The sequence below is a fragment of the Canis aureus genome, chromosome 36 (genome assembly GCF_053574225.1).
Source record: "Canis aureus isolate CA01 chromosome 36, VMU_Caureus_v.1.0, whole genome shotgun sequence".
Lineage (NCBI taxonomy): Eukaryota > Metazoa > Chordata > Mammalia > Carnivora > Canidae > Canis > Canis aureus.
This window is the reverse complement of record NC_135646.1, coordinates 20973439-20994431: the sequence shown is the minus strand read 5'-3', so window position 1 is coordinate 20994431 and position 20993 is coordinate 20973439. Positions and strand designations below refer to the sequence as shown.

General features: G+C 40.5%; 1 protein-coding gene across 7 annotated transcripts in view; it reads left to right on the top strand.

Annotated features, from left to right (window-relative positions):
- Positions 1 to 20503, top strand: part of LOC144306260 (aldehyde oxidase 2) — a 63336-nt gene extending 42833 nt beyond the window's left edge. For all 7 annotated transcript variants that reach the window (XM_077885717.1, XM_077885716.1, XM_077885719.1 and 4 more), the window contains 5 exons: positions 3683 to 3748; positions 3861 to 4049; positions 6506 to 6673; positions 17170 to 17245; positions 20150 to 20503. In XM_077885717.1, coding sequence (XP_077741843.1) covers positions 3683 to 3748; positions 3861 to 4049; positions 6506 to 6673; positions 17170 to 17223 — 477 coding nt within the window. In that variant the 3' untranslated portion in view covers positions 17224 to 17245; positions 20150 to 20503. The remainder of the gene's footprint in view (positions 1 to 3682; positions 3749 to 3860; positions 4050 to 6505; positions 6674 to 17169; positions 17246 to 20149) is intronic.
- The last annotated feature ends 490 nt before the right edge of the window (positions 20504 to 20993 follow it).

Here is a 20993-nt window from a genome sequence, read left to right as displayed (position 1 = left end):
AAGTAGTCAGGAAGGCATTGCTCCTAACAGTGGCTGGTAGTTGCCAGAGGTAGGTGGTAAGGGCGTTGATGAAGGGGTAGGGAGGTCAAAAGGTACAAACTTCTAGTAATAAAATAATTAAGTCATGGGGATGTAAGGTACAACTTGGAGACCATAGTTAATAATACTTTATTGCATATTTGAAAGTTGCTAAAAGAGTAGATCTTAAAAGTCTTCATCAAAAATAAATAAATAAATAAAAGTCTTCATCAGATGAAAAAAAATTTTAACTACACGTGGTGATGGTAACTATGTTAACTAGACTTACTGTGGTGGTCATTTTGCAATACATACAAATATCAAATCATTATGTTATACACCTGAAACTAATGTTATATGTCAACTATACCTCAAAAATTTAAGTTAAGTTTAAAAAATTTTTAAAGAAGTAAGCAAAAAAGAATAGTTCATGACAGCCTAAAATGCATTGTTTTTAATTCCATTTCATTTTTTTTTAATTCCATTTCAGACAATAAAATTGCCTTCCAAAGTTTTTGCAAAAAATAAAAGGATCTGTTCCTAAAGTAAGGTCAAGTTATCTAATCTGAAGGAAAAAGTCATTTAGTAAATTGTCTTGAGTAAACAATTGAGTACATAGCAATGTGATGTTTCTCTAAAGCCAGTTATCCCAAGGGTACTGCTGTCCTTAACAATATAGATGGAGGATGGCTGTGAAAATAATTTTTTAAGTTCACTAAAATTAATCAAGCATCCTGCTTAAGGCAGAGAGTCATATTTAATCAAAAGTTAACAACTTAAAAAAAAATTAACAACTTCCACTATAAAAGGTAAGCCCATGAATCGACCCCAGGTATTCTTGGAATAGAGATTACAGAAATCTTAAGTAGAATATAGTATATACAGTAAGAGACTCTTAACTCTAGGAAACAAACTGAGGGTTGCTGGAGTTGGAGGGATGGGGTAACTGCGTGATGAGCATTAATGAAGGCACATGATATAATGAGCCCTGGTTGTTACATGCAGCTGATGGATTACTGAACTCTACATCTGAAACAGTGATACACTATATGCTAACTAATTGAATTTAAATCAAATAAGTTATAAAAAAGAATATACTATATCCAAAATATAGAAATTGTTGGGAAATTTAGAGAATGGACCAATGACACATCTAAATTCCATACACAGGTTATTCCAACATCATCTTGAACCATCTTACCTGAAACTAGAAATAGTCAATTTATGTAAAACAGGAATGAATTTGCAAATGCTGACTTGCAAATCTTATCAAAATATCTTTGATTACCCCATTGTTAGTAAATTTGTCCATCACTTAAATTCTATATAAATAAGATATAAAATACAGGGGCACCTGGGTGACTCAGTCAGTTATGCATCTGCCTTTGGCTCAGGTCATGAGCCCAGAATCCCAGGTCATGAGCCCAGCATCAGGCTCCCATTCAGTGGGGAGTCTGCTTCTCCCTCTGCCCCTCCCTCCCCCTCATGCTCTGTCTCTCACTCACTTTCTCTCTCTCAAATAAATAAATAAAATCAGGATGCCTGGCTGGCTCAGCAGTTGAGCATCTGCCTTTGGCTCAGGATGTGATCCCGGAGTCCTGGAATCGAGTCCCACATCAGACTCCCTGCACGAAGCCTGCTTCTCCCTTGCCTATGTCTCTGCTTCTCTCTCTGTGTCTCGAATGAATGAATAAATGAATTAATTAATTAATTTTAAAAATCTTTAGAATTAAAAAAAAGATAGAAAATACAGTAAATGAAGGGATGCCTGGAGAGCAGTTGGCCTCACATCCCACTTGAGTTCATCCTTAGGATATATCATATCCCCATTTTCATTCTAGATCATTGTGAAGAGGTAAACTCATAAAATTAGGATCATAGATTGTTCGTATGATTATTTTATGTTTCCTAATATTTTTTACATGATGGTACACATAGATAATGATAATATTGATACAGCACACTTTTGCAAACAAGGAAGTCATGTTGGCAAGTGACCAGCCTAAGAATCCTGCCCCAGACCCCACAGAAGTCCAAGTGTCAGTGTCCTGACACACCTGTAACCCATTCAAGGCTCCAAACTCAGTGGAAAGCTGTTTTTAATTTTTTTTTTTAAGATTATTTATTTGAGAGAGAAAGAACATGAGCAGGAAGATGGGCAGAAGGAAAGGAAGAAGCACACTCCCCACTGAGCAGGGAGCCTGATATAGGGCTTGGTTCCGGGACCCTGGGATCATGACCTGAGCTGAAGGCAGGTGCTTAACTGACTAAGACACCCAAGCACCCCTGGAAAGCTGTTTTTAGGAATCAACTAATTTTCTGATCCTCCACCCTGAAGGTGGTGTTGCCAGATTTGTTGCTAGCAAATAAAAATACAGGATGGCTGGTTAAATTTGAATTTCAGATCAACAACAAATAAATTTCTGATATAAGTATGCTCAGTGCAGGGTTGGGACATACTTATTTTACCTGGCAATTCTATCTGGCGGCCTTGATATAAATCTCTGAAGAAACAAATCTCATGGGGGTCTTCCAGAATTTATGATAAAGTTAAAATCTGGTTGTCCCTGTGCCTTCCTTGTTACTGTTTAAGGTTCAGTCATTTTGGTATCACTTCAGCCCTTGAAATAATTTATTCCTTAAAGAGGCAAAACTTCCTTTAATTAAAGGGAAATCAGAGAAATTAAATGACAGGCCTGTTACTGTTGGATATTTATGGTCACTGAACCAGAATATATGCCAATCCCATTAGTGCGTATCTATCTCTTCCCATTGTCCAACACCCCTAATGCAAAATATACCATTTTTTCAAATGGAAGTAAAGGCCTGCTCTGAGGTGTGTCCAATCTGCTGCCTTATCTGTTGAGAATAAATGAAGGCTGGTCCCAATGTCCATAGAAGCTTGTCTGAGAGGTCAACATTTGAGTCAAAAAAGAACTGCCGATAATCAAAGAGCTAGATAGAAAGTAGGAGCCCAGCTAGTGAGCCCAAGCAGAGAATGCTGATATTGTCAGAACAAGCACATGGGGGCAGGAAGAAAGTCCAGAGATATTCCCAAGATAGACCACTGGCATTTTGGGGCTTTCTGTGACTCCTAAACAACCTATCTGCATGCCAAAGCACAAGGGCCAAATTAGTGTGATGTTTCTTGGGAAATTAAGTAAATTAGAATAGTCAAAGTTGGTCTCAACATTTTCCCTTAATATGTTCCAAGAACTTTCAATCTCCAATTTCATACATGCCATAGCTATATGACTTCCTCAGTAAAACAGCAATAATACCACCTACATCAAATCATCATGAGGACTAGATGAGCTCATTAATTGTATTAGAACAACAAACCCAGGTTTACAATCAGATGAACAACCAGGATCAATTATTTACTAAGTGACACTCAAAGGCACTAACATACCATGGACTTTGGAGTCACTTAGGAGAGGTCAAAACCATGATGACAAACGATCTTCTGGGGTCATCGACATTCCTGGTGCTAAAGTTGAAGAGTTTGTCAGATTTCTTACCACCCCTAATATTGATGAGGTTCAGTGCCATGTTAATTTACCAGCAGGCATTCTGAAATACCTGGAGACCTTTTCAATAAACTTTAAGATGATCTTTTTAATTTAAGTTTTTATGGTGAGGTAATTTTCATTTTTGTTGGCAGAAAATCAGAACGGACATCATCATGGATGCAGGTTGCAGCCTAAATCCCGCCATTGATATTGGGCAGGTAGGTGCTGGCCCACTGAGATGGATGCCACTCCCTGAAAAGTCATTGCAGGATAGGTAAGTACTTCTAAAAAGCATACAGTATCACAGAGCTTGACATTTCCCCCTTTCAGGTTGAAGGTTCCTTTATTCAGGGAATGGGCCTGTATACCACTGAAGAGCTGAAATATTCCCCAGAAGGCGTTCTGTACTCTCGAGGCCCAGATGAGTATAAAATTCCAACCATCACTGACATCCCAGAGGAGTTCAATGTCTCCCTGTTGCCATCATCACAAACTCCGCTAACCATCTATTCATCCAAAGTAAGGCCCCAAACCTACTGTTGTGCAATGCGATTGGTCAAGTTGCATGGTAAATGAAAGCAGGTGGACAAAGTAAAAAATAATGTCAACCTGTATTAGGACTGACTCACAAAAGACTGTCGGGATTTGGAGAAGAATCACCTAGAGAAAAGTGAGATTCAGGGAGGATAAGTGATCTCTTCCCAATGGCCATCCTCAGCCACTTTATTTATTAATATCCTCTTTCACTGGAAATGCTAAAATTTTGTGAAAAGTTCTGATTTAATAGAATAATATTTTCACCTAAACTTAAGACTAAAATATTAAATGGGCTTGAAGGCATGATACTCCTGAAATCCTAGGAAGGAGTGGCAACATGGGAAGAAGCCTGGACTGAGACCTCAGTGGACCTGGGTTCTCAGCCTAGCCTTGCCAGCTCCCTATGATTGTAGATGAATCACTGACCTCTTGGGGGCTCACAGTCCTCATCCATACCCAGAAATGGATCTAGAATAGTGTTTCTCAACTGGTCTCCAGGGTACATTTGGCAATGTCTGAAGACATACCTGGTTGTCCCAACTGGGGTTGTGGAGGGAGGAGATGTTCTTACTCTGGATAGAGAGGCCAAGGATGCTGCTCAATAGCCTTCAATGCACAAGACAGCCCCCACAACAAAGAATTACCTGGCCCAAAATGTCAGTGGTGTCAGGAAGCAAAGACACAAACCGTTAGTAATTGCCAAAGTAATGGAGTTGCAAATTAAAATAAAAGTCAGCATTTATTTCCATTGCTGTATGCAGAATGTGTGAAAATCACTCTCAGAATAGAAACTTCCTTTAGGTTTGAGATGTATTGTTAAAATTTTCGTTCACGTCTTTTAGGAGACTTCTTACTAGGGGTGACAAATTGATATAAAAGAAAATGAGTTCACGTATACCGGCTGAAATTTTATCATTTCCAAACTGGAACCCACTTTCAGCCTAGGAACTTTCTCTGGGCAGATGGTGAGGGAGCTGGGAGGTGGAGGGGTGGGACGTGCAAATATGAAAGGAAGAACAATCAGCATCACCTTTGGATTCTCATTAGGCTGGAAATCACTCAAAGAGCAGCCTTCAAGCCACCAAGAGCAATAGAACAGGCAGGACTGTGAGTTCTATGGTTGAGGCCAGCCACTCAGAGGTGGACCCTATGAGGAAAATCATGGGTTTACAGGTCCCCCATGGAGTGTACTATGTAATAATAACAGGGACTGACCATGCTAGGTGATTTTGTACTTCCTGAACTGTTGATATCATTGCCTGAATTTCACTGATAAAGGAACAGAGGCTCAGAGAGATAACCTCACCCAGAGAAACAGAGAGAGTAAGGGCCAGCGTTCAAACTTAATGTTTCTAGCTCAGGGTTGCAAATTGGGAGCCCACTGGCTTAATCTAGGCTACAGATGTGTTTTCTGGGATCTACACAGTATTTTTAAAAATCAGGGAATTGTAGGGGCTCCTGGGTGGCTCAGTCAGTTAAGCCTAAGTCAGGGTTTTTTGTTGTTTTTTTGTTTTTTTGTTTTATTTAAGAATTTATTTCTTTATTCATGAGAGACACAGAGAAAGAGGCAGGGAGAAGCAGGCTCCTTGTGGGGATCCTGATGCAGGATCCAATCTCAGGACCCTGGGATCACAACCTGAGCCAAAGGCAGACACTCAACCACTGAGCCACCCAGGTGCCCCAAGCAACCAACTCTTGATTTTAACTCAGGTCATGATCTCAGGGTCCTGGGATCGAGCCCCTCGATGGGCTCCATGCTCAGCAGGGAGTCTTCTTGAGATTTTCTCTCTCCCTCTGCTCCTCCTCTCTCTCTCTCTTTCTCAAATAAATAAGTAAGTCTTAAAAATCACGGAATTGTACATTAAAATAAGAATATCTAAATTGTCTTGAAAACTTAGATGATCTGGTCATTTTGGTAACATTCTTAGAAGGCATTGATTAGCTATAGACAGCACATGAGGGTATCTCCACTTCACCATAATTTCCACTTTTCCTTGCTGTCCTCCAACTGCCCACATCACTCATTTATATTACCTGACCATTCCTTGCAGATAATAGGCTTGCAACCCATTGTCTGGTACCCAAGTCAATACTCTTCTACTAGAATACCCTACCTCCCCTGATGCTGGAGTCATAATGAGGCATTTTCTTTACTCATGAGGTTGGCCATTGCATGTGCTTCTCTAAATAGGATAACACACACACACACACACACACACACACACAAGGGGAAGTTCAGGTGGTACTGGGATTTTTCAGAGTACACAAGCTTCATTCTGTCAATAAGTCAGTGAACAAACATTTATTGAGAATTATTGTGAGCAAGACACTGTGCTAGGATTTGGGCATGAAATGGTGAATAAAGACCTGGGCCCTGAAATATAGCATAGCTTGTAGAATAGTGTAGAAGATTCTAAAACAAGTGTGCTCTCTTGCAGGGGCTGGGGGAATCTGGGATGTTCTTGGGGTCATCTGTGTTCTTTGCCATCACTGACGCTGTGGCCGCAGCACGCAGAGAAAGAGACATAGCTGAGGACTTCACAGTGAAGAGCCCAGCAACGCCAGAATGGATTCGAATGGCCTGTGCAGATCGGTTCACAGAGATGGTATGGAATTATTGTTTATTTCCCTAAAAAGCAATTTTTCTACCTGTCATTTCTTAGACGTCTAAGGTAAAGTAGACTTTATAATCTGATCAAATTATAAAGTCAAATTATAAAATATAAGCTAACCAAATTATAAGAGGATAAAAATAAATCACACAAATATGCTTTGTAAATGTAGCAATTTTAAATTTTTGAAAAGCATTTCTCCATCTGTTATTTAATTTGATTGTCTCGGCAACTCTGAAGTAGGATGATTTATCATGCTTCAAACACTAACAGCTAAATATGAAACAACTGGATAATTTCATTGAACCATTATAAATATTTCCTCCCTCTATCCTACCTAATCTATCCTACTCTTCAAGAAAATCAAACACAAAAAAATAATCCATGTGTCATGTAGCTGTATTTGATAATACACTTTCCACGTTCCCTATACAAACACAGAATACAGTCTACCTTTCCTTTAGAAATAACAGGATCTTATTACCAGCTCCACTTTTCCACTTCATTCCACTTCATGACAAGGCTCCCAGCCCAGGAGACAGAGGACTGAGGAGTTATCTGCTAGATGCACATGCACGCAGCAATCCAAACCTGCTGACTATTGCAGATACACCACGTTGGTGAGGTCACCGAGCCCACCTGTGCCCATGTCTTCATAGGATCCTAACATAAATAATAACACTAGTTAGCAATGATTGAACCCTGTCCTAAATATTTTACACAAATTATTTCATTAGTCATTACTGTAACTCTATCAGGTAACTAGTATTATTTTCTTCATTTTACTATTGAGGAAATTTTGCCCAAAGTCAAGATTCAAACCCAGACTTGTCTGGCTTCAGTTTAGTATATGCCCTCTTAGAGAGAAAAGAATTTATTTTCTACCTCTTAAAAGAAATTTCTGTTTCATAACTATTTTACAAGAAGCTTAAATACTTAACTGACGTCTTCAAAACATCCAGCCATAGAGTGAAAGAATAATGGGACCCAGGATTTGGGAATACTGCTTAACAGGAAGTATAATTACACATTTCCTTCCCTTACGTGATCCAGTCCTCTTCCCATTTCCGTGTCTGACTCAATATCCCTCATACTCCAGTGGTACCAACCACCACCCTGTATTTCCCACCAAGTGTCCTAGCAATAGCTCTGCCCCCTAGGCTGCCCCTCACCTAACCGCACTATCCACAGAAGGGTTACAATCACCTGCCTCAGGCCAGTCCTGCTCAGCTGGCCACAGTCAGGGAAGCAGCACTTCTACTTCTACTGCAGGGACCCCTTCCCTGAGCTGACTTGGGCCTAGAGGGCCATGTCCACCCCTCCCAGGAGCAATGATCACACGGTAACTGCAGGTTCACATGGTCTCTACCCCAAAGCGTAAGCAATCCCTACCTTTTGAAAAATATTCTCAGTTGTCTTTTTCAGTAATAAATATCCTTTCCCAAAATGGGGCAGATCAGCAAAACCACAAACACAGGAACAGGTTCTAATCTTCCTTTCTTGTCCACACTGGACTTTGTTGGTCTTCAAATGGCCTGGCTCCCAAAAAACGAACTCCTTCATTTCCAAGTCTTTGGGCCATTTTTAATAGTTGGGTTACCTGGCAAAGTCACTCTGACATGCAATGGTAAGAGGTGAACAACTTGGATTTCATCTACCATTTGGGACTCAGCCCGCCAGGTACCTTGTCCGTGGGAAGGGGCCATAAGTCCGATAGTTTCTTGATAAGACTAATTTATTATGTCTTCACAGATATAAATCATCTACTAATTTGTATACCCATCAATCAAGTGCTCAGGGCCAATGTGAGAGTAACCTCACATTTTCTAAAATAGCATCTTATGTTATAATCTAGATTTGTTATGATAAAACTCATTTGAGTAACATCTATTATTTTTTATCTTCATGAAAGTAACACATCGGGGATCCCTGGGTGGCTCAGCGGTTTGGCACCTGCCTTTGGCCCAGGGCATGATCCTGGAGACCCAGGATCAAGTCCCACATCGGGCTCCCTGTATGGAGCCTGCTTCTCCCTCTGCCTGTGTCTCTGCCTCTCTCTATCTGTATCTCTCATGAATAAATAAATAAAATCTTGAAAGAAAGAAAAGAAAGAAAGAAAGAAAGAAAGAAAGAAAGAAAGAAAGAAAGAAAGAAAGAAAGGGAAAGAAAGAAAGAAAGAAAGAAAGGAAGGAAGGAAGGAAGGAAGGAAGGAAGGAAGGAAGGAAGAAAGAAAGAAAGAAAGAAAGAAAGAAAGAAAGAAAGAAAGAAAGAAAAAAGAAACACATGTCCATTATGGAAAAGTAAGAAAATGTCACAAAGAATAAGATGAATGTTAAAATCAGCTAATCCCACTAACCAGAAATAACCATAAAAAATTTGGTATTTATATATATATATACATATATATATACACATACATATATATGTGTATATATATATATACACACACACACTTGTAATCAACTTTTAATTCATAATTATTTATATGTACAATGTACCTTATATACATACTCATTTTCCAAAATTGAGATATCCCTGACATGAATGCTTAAAAAGATTTGAACAGTATAATTGGGAGTGATTTCATTTTTTTTTTTTAAGATTTTATTTATTTACGAGACACACACACACACGGGGGAGGGGGCAGAGACACAGGCAGAGGGAGGAGCAGGCTCCATGCCAGGAGCCTGACGCGGGACTGGATCCCAGGTCTCCAGGATCATACCCCGGACCAAAGGCAGATGCTCAACCACTGGGCCACCTGGGCGTCCCTGGGAGTGACTTCATGATGAGAGTATGGGCTTCTTCAAATTCTTGACAAGACTTCAGGGAGAGATTCAAGAGTTTCTCTGTTTTGACCTATAGACAGCAAGAGCAAGAAGATAACCAGCAGCCAGCCTTGAGCGGGGCCTCCCAGGGGAAGCAGAAAGGAGGAAGTCCTGACTCTTGGTTTAACAAAGACACAGAACACAGATTCTTCTGCCACTTCCTGTCACAGGACATGGCAATACTCTGTGATCCATATTGTACCACAAAGCAGGTGCCAGGCATTGTTCTGGGTGCTGGGAACTCAGAAGTGGATGAAACACAGAGAGCAAGCAGGCACTCCCTTTGAGGGGCTCACTTTCTAGAGACCCTAACCTTCCATCTCTCCTGCCTGGGTCCACGCAGCCCCCTCACTGGTTTCCCTCTACCCCAGTGCAGCCACATATTTGTGGTGTGACAAATATGATCATGTCACTCCAGCGTGCACTCAAGGTGACAAGGTGCCCGTTGCTCTTAGGATAAAGGTATAACTTTTTAGCTTGCGCCACCGAGCCTATAACCTGTGGAGCCCAGCATGGCCAGCCTCACCCACTTGTGCAGCCATGCGTGATACCCTACCCTGCCCTCTCTCTGAACACTTGCAACCTTCTGCTTCTCGTATCAAGGACAGAGGCCTCCACCAAGCTCTGCCTTCTGCCTGGAACCATCTTCTTCCTTTTCCTAGGCTAATCCCTACTCACCTTTCATATTTGTTTAATTCTTTTATTTGAGAGAGAAAGAGATAGTGACTGAGAGAGCACAAGTGGAGAGGAGAGGGAGAAGCGGGTTCCCCACTGAGCAGGGAGACCAATGTGGGGCTCAATCCCAGGATCCTGGGATCAGGACCTGAGTCAAAGGCAGACACTTAAGCAACTAAGCCACCCAGGTGCCCCAACCTTTCATATTTTTAATCAAATTCAAGAAATTAATTCACTACTTTCCTTTTTGCATATTTTGAGGTACCAGGAGTATACTGGTGAACCAGACTCATGAGAATTGCTCTCAAGTTGTTTACAGTGCAGCAGGGGAGAAAGACAATTAGTGTGAATTATAAGTGCTTAGCTGACTCTGGGTTATGCCTGTACATCAGTAGAACAAAATTTTTCTAACTTAGCCTTAACCTTTTCTTAAAGTCAAAGAGGTCATAGATTTGGCCCCAGCTTTGCTCATTCATCATCCAATCATTCGCTCATTTTTCCATGCGCCAGGCAGTCCTGAGGAACTAAAAAATAGTGAGCCAGTCAGTCACTGGCTGTATGGAGTTTACATTCTGGAGAAACCAGACAGTAAACAAATAAACAAACACACAATATAATTTCAGTAATAAACACTGTGATAAATACTGTGAACAGGCTTAACTGACCTGGTGGCTCAGCTGGTTAATCCTCTGCTTAGTCATGATCCCAGGGTCCTGCTGCTCCCCCCAGTCATACTTGCTCTCTCTAATGAACAAATAAAATATTTTTTAAATGTTTTTTAATTTTTAAAATGTTTTAAAAGAATAGTTAATGCAAAGGTCCTGTGGCAGTTTCATTAGATTGAAAGTAGCATGGGACCAAGCAGCCCTCGAAATGGCCTTATCTTTTAAGTCTGTGATAGTGGTAGAAAAAATTTGTAACTAAAAGGCTACAGTTGTTGTTCTTCCTAGAATAGAGATAGAAGAAATAAAAATGGGTGCCTGGGTGGCTCAGTCAGTTAAACATCCAACTCTTGATTTCAACTCAGATCACAATTTTAGGGTCATGAAATCAAGCCCCACATCAGGCTCTGTGCCGAGTGTGGAACCTGCTTAAGATTCCCTCTCTACCTCTACCTCTACTCCTCCCACACTTGCACTAATTAATTAATCAATTAATTTGTGGCCATACCACTTATCTTCAGATCAGGAGGGTAAAACCTGAATAATCCTTATTCCAGCTTCCCTTGCAACAATCCCATATCACAATCCAAGTCTACATCTTGAGTTCTTTAGAAATTATGATTTGTTCACACAGCAGGCCTCCTAAAGTTCTCATAGCCTGGCTCCTCACACAGACCAGTCTCTTTAAAGCATATTAGAACAAATCTGAGCCTGTATCAGATTTACATTTAATCAAACTACAATATGGTATTTTAATCAAAATTCAGTCAACCCTTGAACAACAGGGGCTTGATCTGTGCAGGTCCACTTATACCCAAATTTACTGCAGTACACACTGTAAATGTGTTTTCTCTTCCTTAAGATTTTCTTTATAATATTTTCTCTTCTCTTACTTTATAATCAGAATATAGTATATAACACATATTTGTTAATCAACTATTTTATCAGTGACATAGTTCATTTCAGTCAACAGTAAGCCATTAGTATTTAAGTTTTGGGGGAGTCAAAATTTTAAGTGGATTTTCAACTTCATGGTGGGGAGTCAGGCCCCCATGTTGTTCAAGAGTCAACTATATGTAATGATTCACAATGGCATATAACACTCTTACTATGCAAAAACCAAACTTTTTTTGAGAAATAGATATTAACACTCTTAGTATTTGGCCTTTGAATTCTGTTGTCAAAACACAATTTGTTTGGACATGTAAGAAGCCGAGAGGTTCAAAGGATCTGTGTGCTAGAACATGAGCATTGGAAAGTCTAAAACCTCCTCTTTTAATAACCTCCTTACAACCATAAGGTAAATAACAGCTTACCTATATCAATTTTTAAACAGAAATGATGGCCAAACCCTCACTACTTTTCATTTGGAATCAAATAAAATAACACATGTAAAAATACTGTGTAAATACAAGTCACTCTATAAATATTAAAGTGAAGTTTCCACCAAATACCCGTAACTATTAATGACTTTCTTCAAAATAGGCCTCTCCCAACGGGCTTGAAAAGAATTTCCACATTAAATCAAGTTGACTTGCTAAAGGCTGGAAAAAAAAATCTTAAGACTAATAAACCTCATTTTCACAGATAATTAGTTTCCAGTTTCAACAAAAAAGCAACAACAACAACAAAAATTCTATTTGAACATTTACTATATCATTCTATTTGATCAATCATTTACTATATCAAAGACTGTTTACATCTGTGGCTATGGTTACCTTGATCAGAGTTGTTGATTGTCTTTATCCATGGGCCCTTTCCTAGGTGGTTAACTCCTGGTCAGTACAGTGTTGCTGGTGGTAGTTTGCTCTGAGCCCAGCAGAGCAGCCTGGCTCAGCCAGACCTGGCCAGAAACGTCATCTCTACATATTCGTTTTTTGGTGATGGGAGAAAGAAAAATGTGTTTTTTGGAAAATGTGTTTTATATAGTCATTTTAAAATTCCACAAGGGAAAAAAAAGGAAATTTATCTTAAAGATATAGAGAAAATACCTAATTAATACTTTCAAGTTAGAACTTTTCCTTAGCAACAATGATTTCATGAAAAAAAAAAATCTTTAGGATTCAGAGACACAAAGAGTTCCACAGCCTTAAAAATTTTTTAAATCCTGCCTTGGAGAATTTGGCAGTAGGACAAATCAAAACCCTCGTTATCACTAGCAGCAAAAAAGTATTTATTGAAGTAACTTCAGAAACGTGGTGTGGAGGGCACCTGGGTGGTTTAGTGGTTGAGTGTCTGCCTTTGGCTCAGGTTGTGATCCCAGGGTCCTGGGATCGAGTCCCACATCAGGCTCCCTGCTCAGTGGGGAGCCTGCTTCTCCCTCTGCCTAGGTCTCTGCCTCTCTCTCTGTCTCTCATGAATAGATAAATAAAGTCTTTTAAAAAGAAAGGAAGGAAGGAAGGAAGGAAGGAAGGAAGGAAGGAAGGAAGGAAGGAAGGAAGGAAGGAAGGATGGATGTGGGAGCTGCCACCGTGGGAGGCCACATAAAGCCAATGAGCAGATTCAGTTTCCATCTCCTGGAAGCTAAAACCAGACATTCGGCTTAGAAACAAGTATGTAAACAGGTTTCAGTTCACGCCACATTTTGAAAGGGAAGCTTCATGATGCTGACTCATAAGGAATACTTGCAACCACAAGTGGTTGTGTCCTGTGTTAGGCTGAAGCCTGACTTCAGAACAACTCCGTGGGGGACAGTCCTTTACTGCTAGACCAGTGCCCATTTCCAGCGCCCATGCCTGCCCTTCCCTGTTCTGTACAGTTGGCGGAGGTCTACCTGCTGAAGGCTTTCACCTTCCCCGCTGGGCAAACCCTCAGCCAGCCTCCTCCCACCCACTCTCTTCCCTCTGCATCACTAGCACCTTGCAGCCCCCGTCTTTCTTTTTCCCTTCCTGCTTCTTTTCGCATTTCTAGACGCCCAGACTCAGTGAGAGTTGGCAGCATTTAAAGTGCCACCTGTTTAGTTCAGTAAAAGGAGCCCTTCCTGCCAGATGAAGGAGAGACACAGGGACATTTCCTGCGCTCTGAGCAGCCCGGTTTACCTACACGACTGTCAGCAGGTTTGCCCCCAAACTCTAGTTCTCAACCGCATATCCTGTGCACCTCCTTGCATTGCTCGGAGCAGAGGGAGATGTACGACTGCATTCTCTTTCTTTATGGTGTTGGAACCTACCCCAGTAACGTGTAGAAACACGCATTCTGCATCCTGTTCTGCTGAAAGCTAAGCCACAGCTACGTGGCAAAGGAGACCTTAAAAGCAGCACAGGCCCACCTCGGCCCCCTGAGCTCCCAGAGCTGGAGCACGGACACAATCTGCACGACTCAGGAGATGACTCGGAGTGGAGGCTCCCATGGTGCCTTCCTCAGAATGCTGTCTGCCACTCTGTCCCGTGAGATGCGCAGACACACAAACACGTACACGCGTGCAGGTGCACGCACACTCAGCCAGGCACACGCTCTCTCATTCTTCATCACATTCTTTCCCTCCCTGCCTCTCACGCTGTCTTGGAAGAGCCTTTTCTGGCACTCTCACAGGCTCGAAACTGGTTCCATGCTGAACATGCCTGTCCTAGGGTGCAGGGACTGAATCTGTTCCCTGCAATGCTTGGTGACACTTCACTCAGTGGCCTTTCTTACCACTGAAGGGGGATTATCTGACACTGTTACTGAGTGTATATTTTTGTATCTAAGAGCTCTCCTACCTGGTCTCTGGAAGGCAACCCCTTTAGTTGAGAGAAGCAGGGGGAAGAAGAAAGGTAGGGATAGCATCTAAAAAGGAACAGGACGAAGCCGGAGGCATTCCTCAGATGAAGAGAGGGGAGCAAGCAATGCAGAATACGAAACAGAAAAAAAAGTAGCCTTTAATTGGCAATGGAGCAGAGTTACAATGTACTATTTTAGCTTAGTGGTCAAGACACAGACCCTGGAGTCAGAAGGATGGGGGGTTAGAATCCTAGCTCTACCTTTGGTGATTTATGTCACTTCTCTGATCATTGGGTTTCCTTATCTATAAAATGAGGGGAGAGGTATGTGGAAAGAATAATTCTAATTATTGTATGGTGCTGTTGTAAGGATTAAGATAACTCATGAAAAACATTTCGCAGTTGTCACACGTAGTAAGTGGTCGATATACACCGATAATGAGGATGATGGTGGTGATGATAATAAAGATGATAGAGTCAAACGTCCACAAACCACCTTCAGACTTAATGGTTTGTCAGATGGATTCACAAAACTCAGAAAAGCAGGTATACTTATGGTTATGGTTTATTACAGTGAAAAGAGACAGGTGAACATGAGCAAAGGAACATAGGGCAGGGTCCAGGACAGACCAGGCACAAGCTTCCAGTTGTCCTCTCCCAGTGGAGTCACATAGATAATGCCTAATTCTCCCAGCAATGGTGTTTGAGAAAATCTACAAGGTATTGCCAACCAGGAAAGCTTACCTGAGCCTTGGTATCCAGGGTTTTTATTAGAGATCAGTTAAGTAGGCATAAGCTGTCTGCATCTGACCTTAGCTACTCAGTGTCCAGACCTTCCAGAAATCAAATGATACCACGTGGCTCAGGCCCCAGGTAAACAAAGACATCTTATCTTATGGGATTTCAGAGGCTTTGGTGTTACCTCCCAGGAGCTGGTCTGGGGCTAAAACTTTCTTTGAAGTGTGCAAGGTTTGGACAACTCAGGCCTGCTGACTGAATCCTTTACTGCACAATGATGATGATTAAGAATCCTGCATTCATGGCCACTACCTGTTGTCACTAGACCTTGAAACTGGTGAGATTGGACCAGATACATCTCGAAGCTGCGAGTTAATGAAAAGCAGAATTGGTCTTGACAGTCATAGTGAATATTGTCTTAATTATTGAGAACCAATAGGGAGGAATAGAATGGACAAGGAAAGGAATGATGGCACCAAGCAAAGAAGATAAAGGGAAGATCACCAAAAGCCAATGAAGAGCACCTCAAATCCCAGAGATGGGGCCTTTGAGACCAAAAAAAAAAAAAAGGTTATATCCTCACTCTAAGAGCTGGGTGGGAAGTTGGTAAGATTTAAGAAGGCCGGGAATGACTATTAATCTGTGTTCCAAGGCAGAGGGGCACCCTGGGAGCCCAGGTCTGGTGAAGAGAATTGGAAGCAGGTTCTGGAAAAGACTAAAAATTCCATTCCCTTTAGCAAAGGAGCTGACCTGAAACCACCTCAGACTAGACTGAGGCACTTTGTTCCGGTCTGGCCCAGCCCAGGTGCAACTGGCTGATTCTAAATAAGATTGCGAACAACTCCTGGAGCCCCAGTTAAGTAGAGAATACGGAAAGGCCCCCCATTTACATTTCAATACAGATTAAGAGCAAACAGAACAGGATTTGTAAAGATAACAGTTAGAAATTGGGTTATTTTGTTTGCTTTGGTTCCTTGTCTTCTTTTTGTATTTCTGTGAAAAAAAAAATATGAGAAAAGTTTTGGGGGATCTTTAGAACTTTCCATTACTTATGGAAAGTTTGTTTTTGTTTTTAACACTTTTGTAACTAAAAGTCAAGTCTTCAAGCAAAAACAGGACAACAGCAGAGGGAGGGAATATCTGCTTTCTACCAGACCAAAGGGAGAGAATTCCCAGCAAAGGACTCAGGAATTGAGGAGCACAAGGGAGATGGATAAACAAGTCAAATTCTTAGGGCATGTATTCCAGGATAATAGAATGAGCCTGGGGCTAATTAGCAAGGACACTGCTCCACACAAATTATTTGGCTAAAGGTGTAAAGGGGCTGTTCTTAGATCACTGCAGAGGAGACCAAGTCTGTAGGCTCCAAAGCAAACAACTCTCAGCCTAACCACTCTCCCCTTCCTACTATCACAACATTTTCATAATATCGATCATTCTCAGGGGTGCCTGGGTGGTGCAGTTGGTTAAGCATCTGCCTTGGGCTCAGGTCATGATCTCAGGGTCCTGGGATTGAATCCCACTTCAATTCCTGTTCAGCAGGGAGTCTGTTTCTCCCTCTGCCTCTCTCCCCCACCTCTGCTTTTGCATTCTCTCTCTCTCTCTCAAATAAGATATATCATTCTCTTTGGAATTCACATCTGGGAAGCAAAAAAGATAGCTACCTAATCAAAGTGCCCTCTTAAGCAACATTTAAGTGTAGCAGAGATCACAACACTGAATCACTGTCTCTTCAGAGTTGTCATGAGAGGAATAGTACTGTCCCATTCCTCAGGAAAATCCTGCCTCCTCTGCCAGAAAATTTTTCAAAACCTACAGACTCGATATAGTTTTTCTGATGAGACGCTGTAATGGCATTATGACATTATTTAATTTGCTTTCTTTCTTAGATCCCAAGAGATGACCTGAGGACATTTAAACCTTGGTCTATCCCTATAGCATAACATTGCTGTCATTTCTTAAAAGGTAAGATCATTAAGCTGTAAGATAATTACTCAGGGAAAAAAAAAATCAGCCAGTCCAGTAGCTTTCAAATTGTGTTCTGGGATCCCTGGGTGGCACAGCAGTTTAGCGCCTGCCTTTGGCCCTGGAGACCCGGGATCGAATCCCACGTCGGGCTCCCGGTGCATGGAGCCTGCTTCTCCCTCTGCCTGTGCCTCTGCCTCTCCCTCTCACTGTGTGCCTATCATTAATAAGTAAAATAAAATAAAAAAAAATAAAAATAAATTGTGTTCTAAGGAAATTTAGGATTGTACAAATGTATAAATCTAGTTTCATTTTTCTCAAGATTATTTATTTATTTATTCGAGAGAGTGAGCTAGAGAGAAAGAGAGAGAGAGAGAGAAGGAATGGGGGGAGAGGAAGAAGCAGGTTCCCTGTGGAGCAGAACACCCACTGCGGGGCTCCATCTCAGAATCCTGGGATCATGACCTGAGTCAAAGTCAGACACTTAACCATCTGAGCCACCCAGAAGCCCCTCCAGTTTCATTTTTAAATATTATCCAACATTTTAATTTTTTAACACTAAGCATGCATGGGTTTGGATGCTGACAAGGAAAGTCAGGGTATTTATCTCAGAAAAACATAGCAGTTTTTCTTTTCATTTTCTTCTCTTTTCTTTTTTAAAGATTTTATTTTTAAGTAATCTCTATACCCAACATGGGACTCAAACTCACAACCCTGAGATCAAGAGTCACATACTCCATCAACTGAGCCAGCCAGGTGCCCCAGACTGTCTCTTTAACTAAAATAAAATTTAAAATGAGAAAGCTTGAATTAAGATATTTTAAAGATCCTATTTCTGATTTATTTGAGAACCACTTATATCTTGAGTGTAAAATACCAAATTAAAAATCTATTGTTCCCACATTTATAATTAATTATGCTATTTAAAAGCGATGTCTAGTTGTATTTGTTGGGTTTGACTGCTACAGTTTTGTAGTACAGCGTAATACAAAACATAGAGCATTCAAGGTTTTGGAGAAGGGCCACCAAAACTGCCTGGGAAATATATGCTGACAAAAAGAAACATATTTTCACTGTTAGAAAATTAAACTGGTTTTCTGCACACTTACTAGGCAACATTAAAAAAAATGAAAGCAGAAGAGAACTACATCATAAATTCAGAGAAAAAATTTTTTTCATCAAACTCTAATTTTCCAATTAAACGTCTAGAACAACCTATGCATATTAACAGATATATGTTTCATTTCATTGTGCTTTGTCACATTGAGTTAGGACCCATGGGGCTAGGCAGGGAAAGATAAGGGAAAGGCCCAGAGTCAGGCTCCCATAGATCCCAAGGAAACAGAGCTAAGGCAACAAAAACAGACAAGGAAGTAAATCTGCCAGCCCCCTGGCTCCAAATGTTAGGGAGACTCACCTAACTCACCAAATCTTCCTTTGACAGCTACAAAGTAATCACAGAGACTCACCAGACCCAAAAACAACCATATGTCATTCACTCAAGACAGCACAAGAAATCTCAAGGCCATAAACTCCCTGATTAGGTTCTCAGTAAAAGACCAACCCTACAAGCCCTCAGTGGCAACCCTGCCGGGACCCCTGTCACTTCTGAGACTTTCTCTGTATCTTTGCTTAAAAACTTCTAACGCTTTATTCACTCTCCTGTGTCCACGAGATTCATCCTTCAAGTCCCGGAGAGAACCTAGCTCTCCTGCTTCGATGTAAGAACTCACATTGATAGTTTTGCTAAATCAGATTACATAATCGATGAGGTTTGTTTTTCCTTTCACAATAACAACAAAAATCAAAATAGTCAGCATTTAAAATTGTTTTTTAAATTATTATAAAATGGTAATTAAAAAACATACACCCAATTATAGAGGGCAGACCACCTAGCTCTTTAATTATTCTCTCTCCTTCCAAGTATTAAAATTAAATGTGTATATGATGACAAATTCACTCTAATGCCGTAAACTGCACAGCATTGTGCCTGACACTAGTACTCAATAAAGGAAAGCTACACACACACACACACACACACACTCGGATAAGTTAAATGCCAAACTTTAACAAATTGGAGACCACCAGTGAATGAACTGAGTTGTCGTGTTTTTGTACAAACTTCAAAATAAAGACCATCCTCAGAGTGTAAGAGAAATTTAAAAAACAAAAATCAAAACCAAACCAAAAAAACTCTTTTGCTACTTTACTGCTTACAGCTATTTATGTGTTGGAAGGATTTCCATGCTGTGCAATTTTTAAAAATTCAGATATAAATTGCATTCTGAGTCTTTAACTGTCATCCCTTACCTACACTTGCAGAGAGTTCTGCTTTCTTCAAAGTAGCATCGTTGTTCTCCTATATTTGCTTTATAAGGAAGTGTCAAACATCAACCTTATTAAATTTATACCAGAACAAAATCATATATGTGTGTGTTCCCATAACATTTTAAACCTCTGCTAAAAATGTGTGGAAATTTCTGAGCTCATCCAGCTTCTCATTTATTTTATAAATGAAGATATGGAGGCCAAGGAAGAATAACTACCTAATTGTACATATTTAGGACCCTGGGTGGCTCAGTCCGTTAAATATCTACCTTCAGCTCAGATCATGATCTTGGGGTCCTGGGATCAAGTCCTACCTTGGGTTCCCTGCTCAGTGGGGAACTGGCTTCTCCCTCTCCCTCTGCCCTACCCACTGCTTGTGATGTCACGTACTGGATCTCTCAAATAAATAAATAAAATCTTAAAAAACAATAAAAGTAAAATAAATGTATTTATTCATATCCATAAAGCTTACCAATCCAATTTTTCAACTATTGTTTTCCTTACATGCAAAAGTTATTGTTAAATATGAAATATTAAAATTAAATATTAAATATTATTCTCTTTTCTTTTTTCCAGGTTTCCAGTTTTTCACAAGTGAAAAGATGATTTGTTAATCCAAACCAATATTCTTATACTGTTGTGTTGTGACACAAATTTTAGAAACATTATTCAAGTCTGATTAGGTTAAAGATGAATCATTATTTACAAATTATTTACTTAGACTTTCTAGGCTAGAGGCCACCAGACAAACACTGCAATATCCACAGTAGCCAAGTTTAAGTTTGATTTGTTTCTGAAGATATCACGTAAATATTGCTCTAAAAGCAAATTTTTTCTTTCTGTGTCCATCCAATCTAACTCGACTAGTACTGCAAGTTACAATTCTCAAATGAAAGACACTTCTCAGCGAATAAATGGTGATTACTTTTCTCATGGGTGTGTTTGATTCAGTGGCCACAGGTAGGGACACCACAAGAGTTCTGCAAGGTTTGGTTTTGTTCCTCCTGTAGATTAGCTATGGGTCTGTGCATGTGCATTTGACAGCAAAGGAGGAGTGGTATTTTACTCATGTAGATCAGCTATTCAACTGGTTAACATTCTTTTGGAATTTGGAGATAAAAGGCAATGTAAAAACATTTTCAATGTATTGTCATAAAACCCTTTAATGTTTTTATCTGTAAAAAATATCCAATCTAGTATCAGTTTCAGAAATACTTCACTGCTCAGTTTCCCAATATTGAAGAGGTACCACAGAGCAAAATAATTCTAAATTGTAATCATCCCAATGTTATAGTTTAAAACCTGTGGGATCTGGGGCGCCTGGGTGGCTCAGTCAGTTAAGCAGCTGCCTTCAGCTCAGGCCATTAACTCCGGGTCCCCCCAGACTCCAGCATCTGGCTCCCTGCTCAGCAGGGAGTCT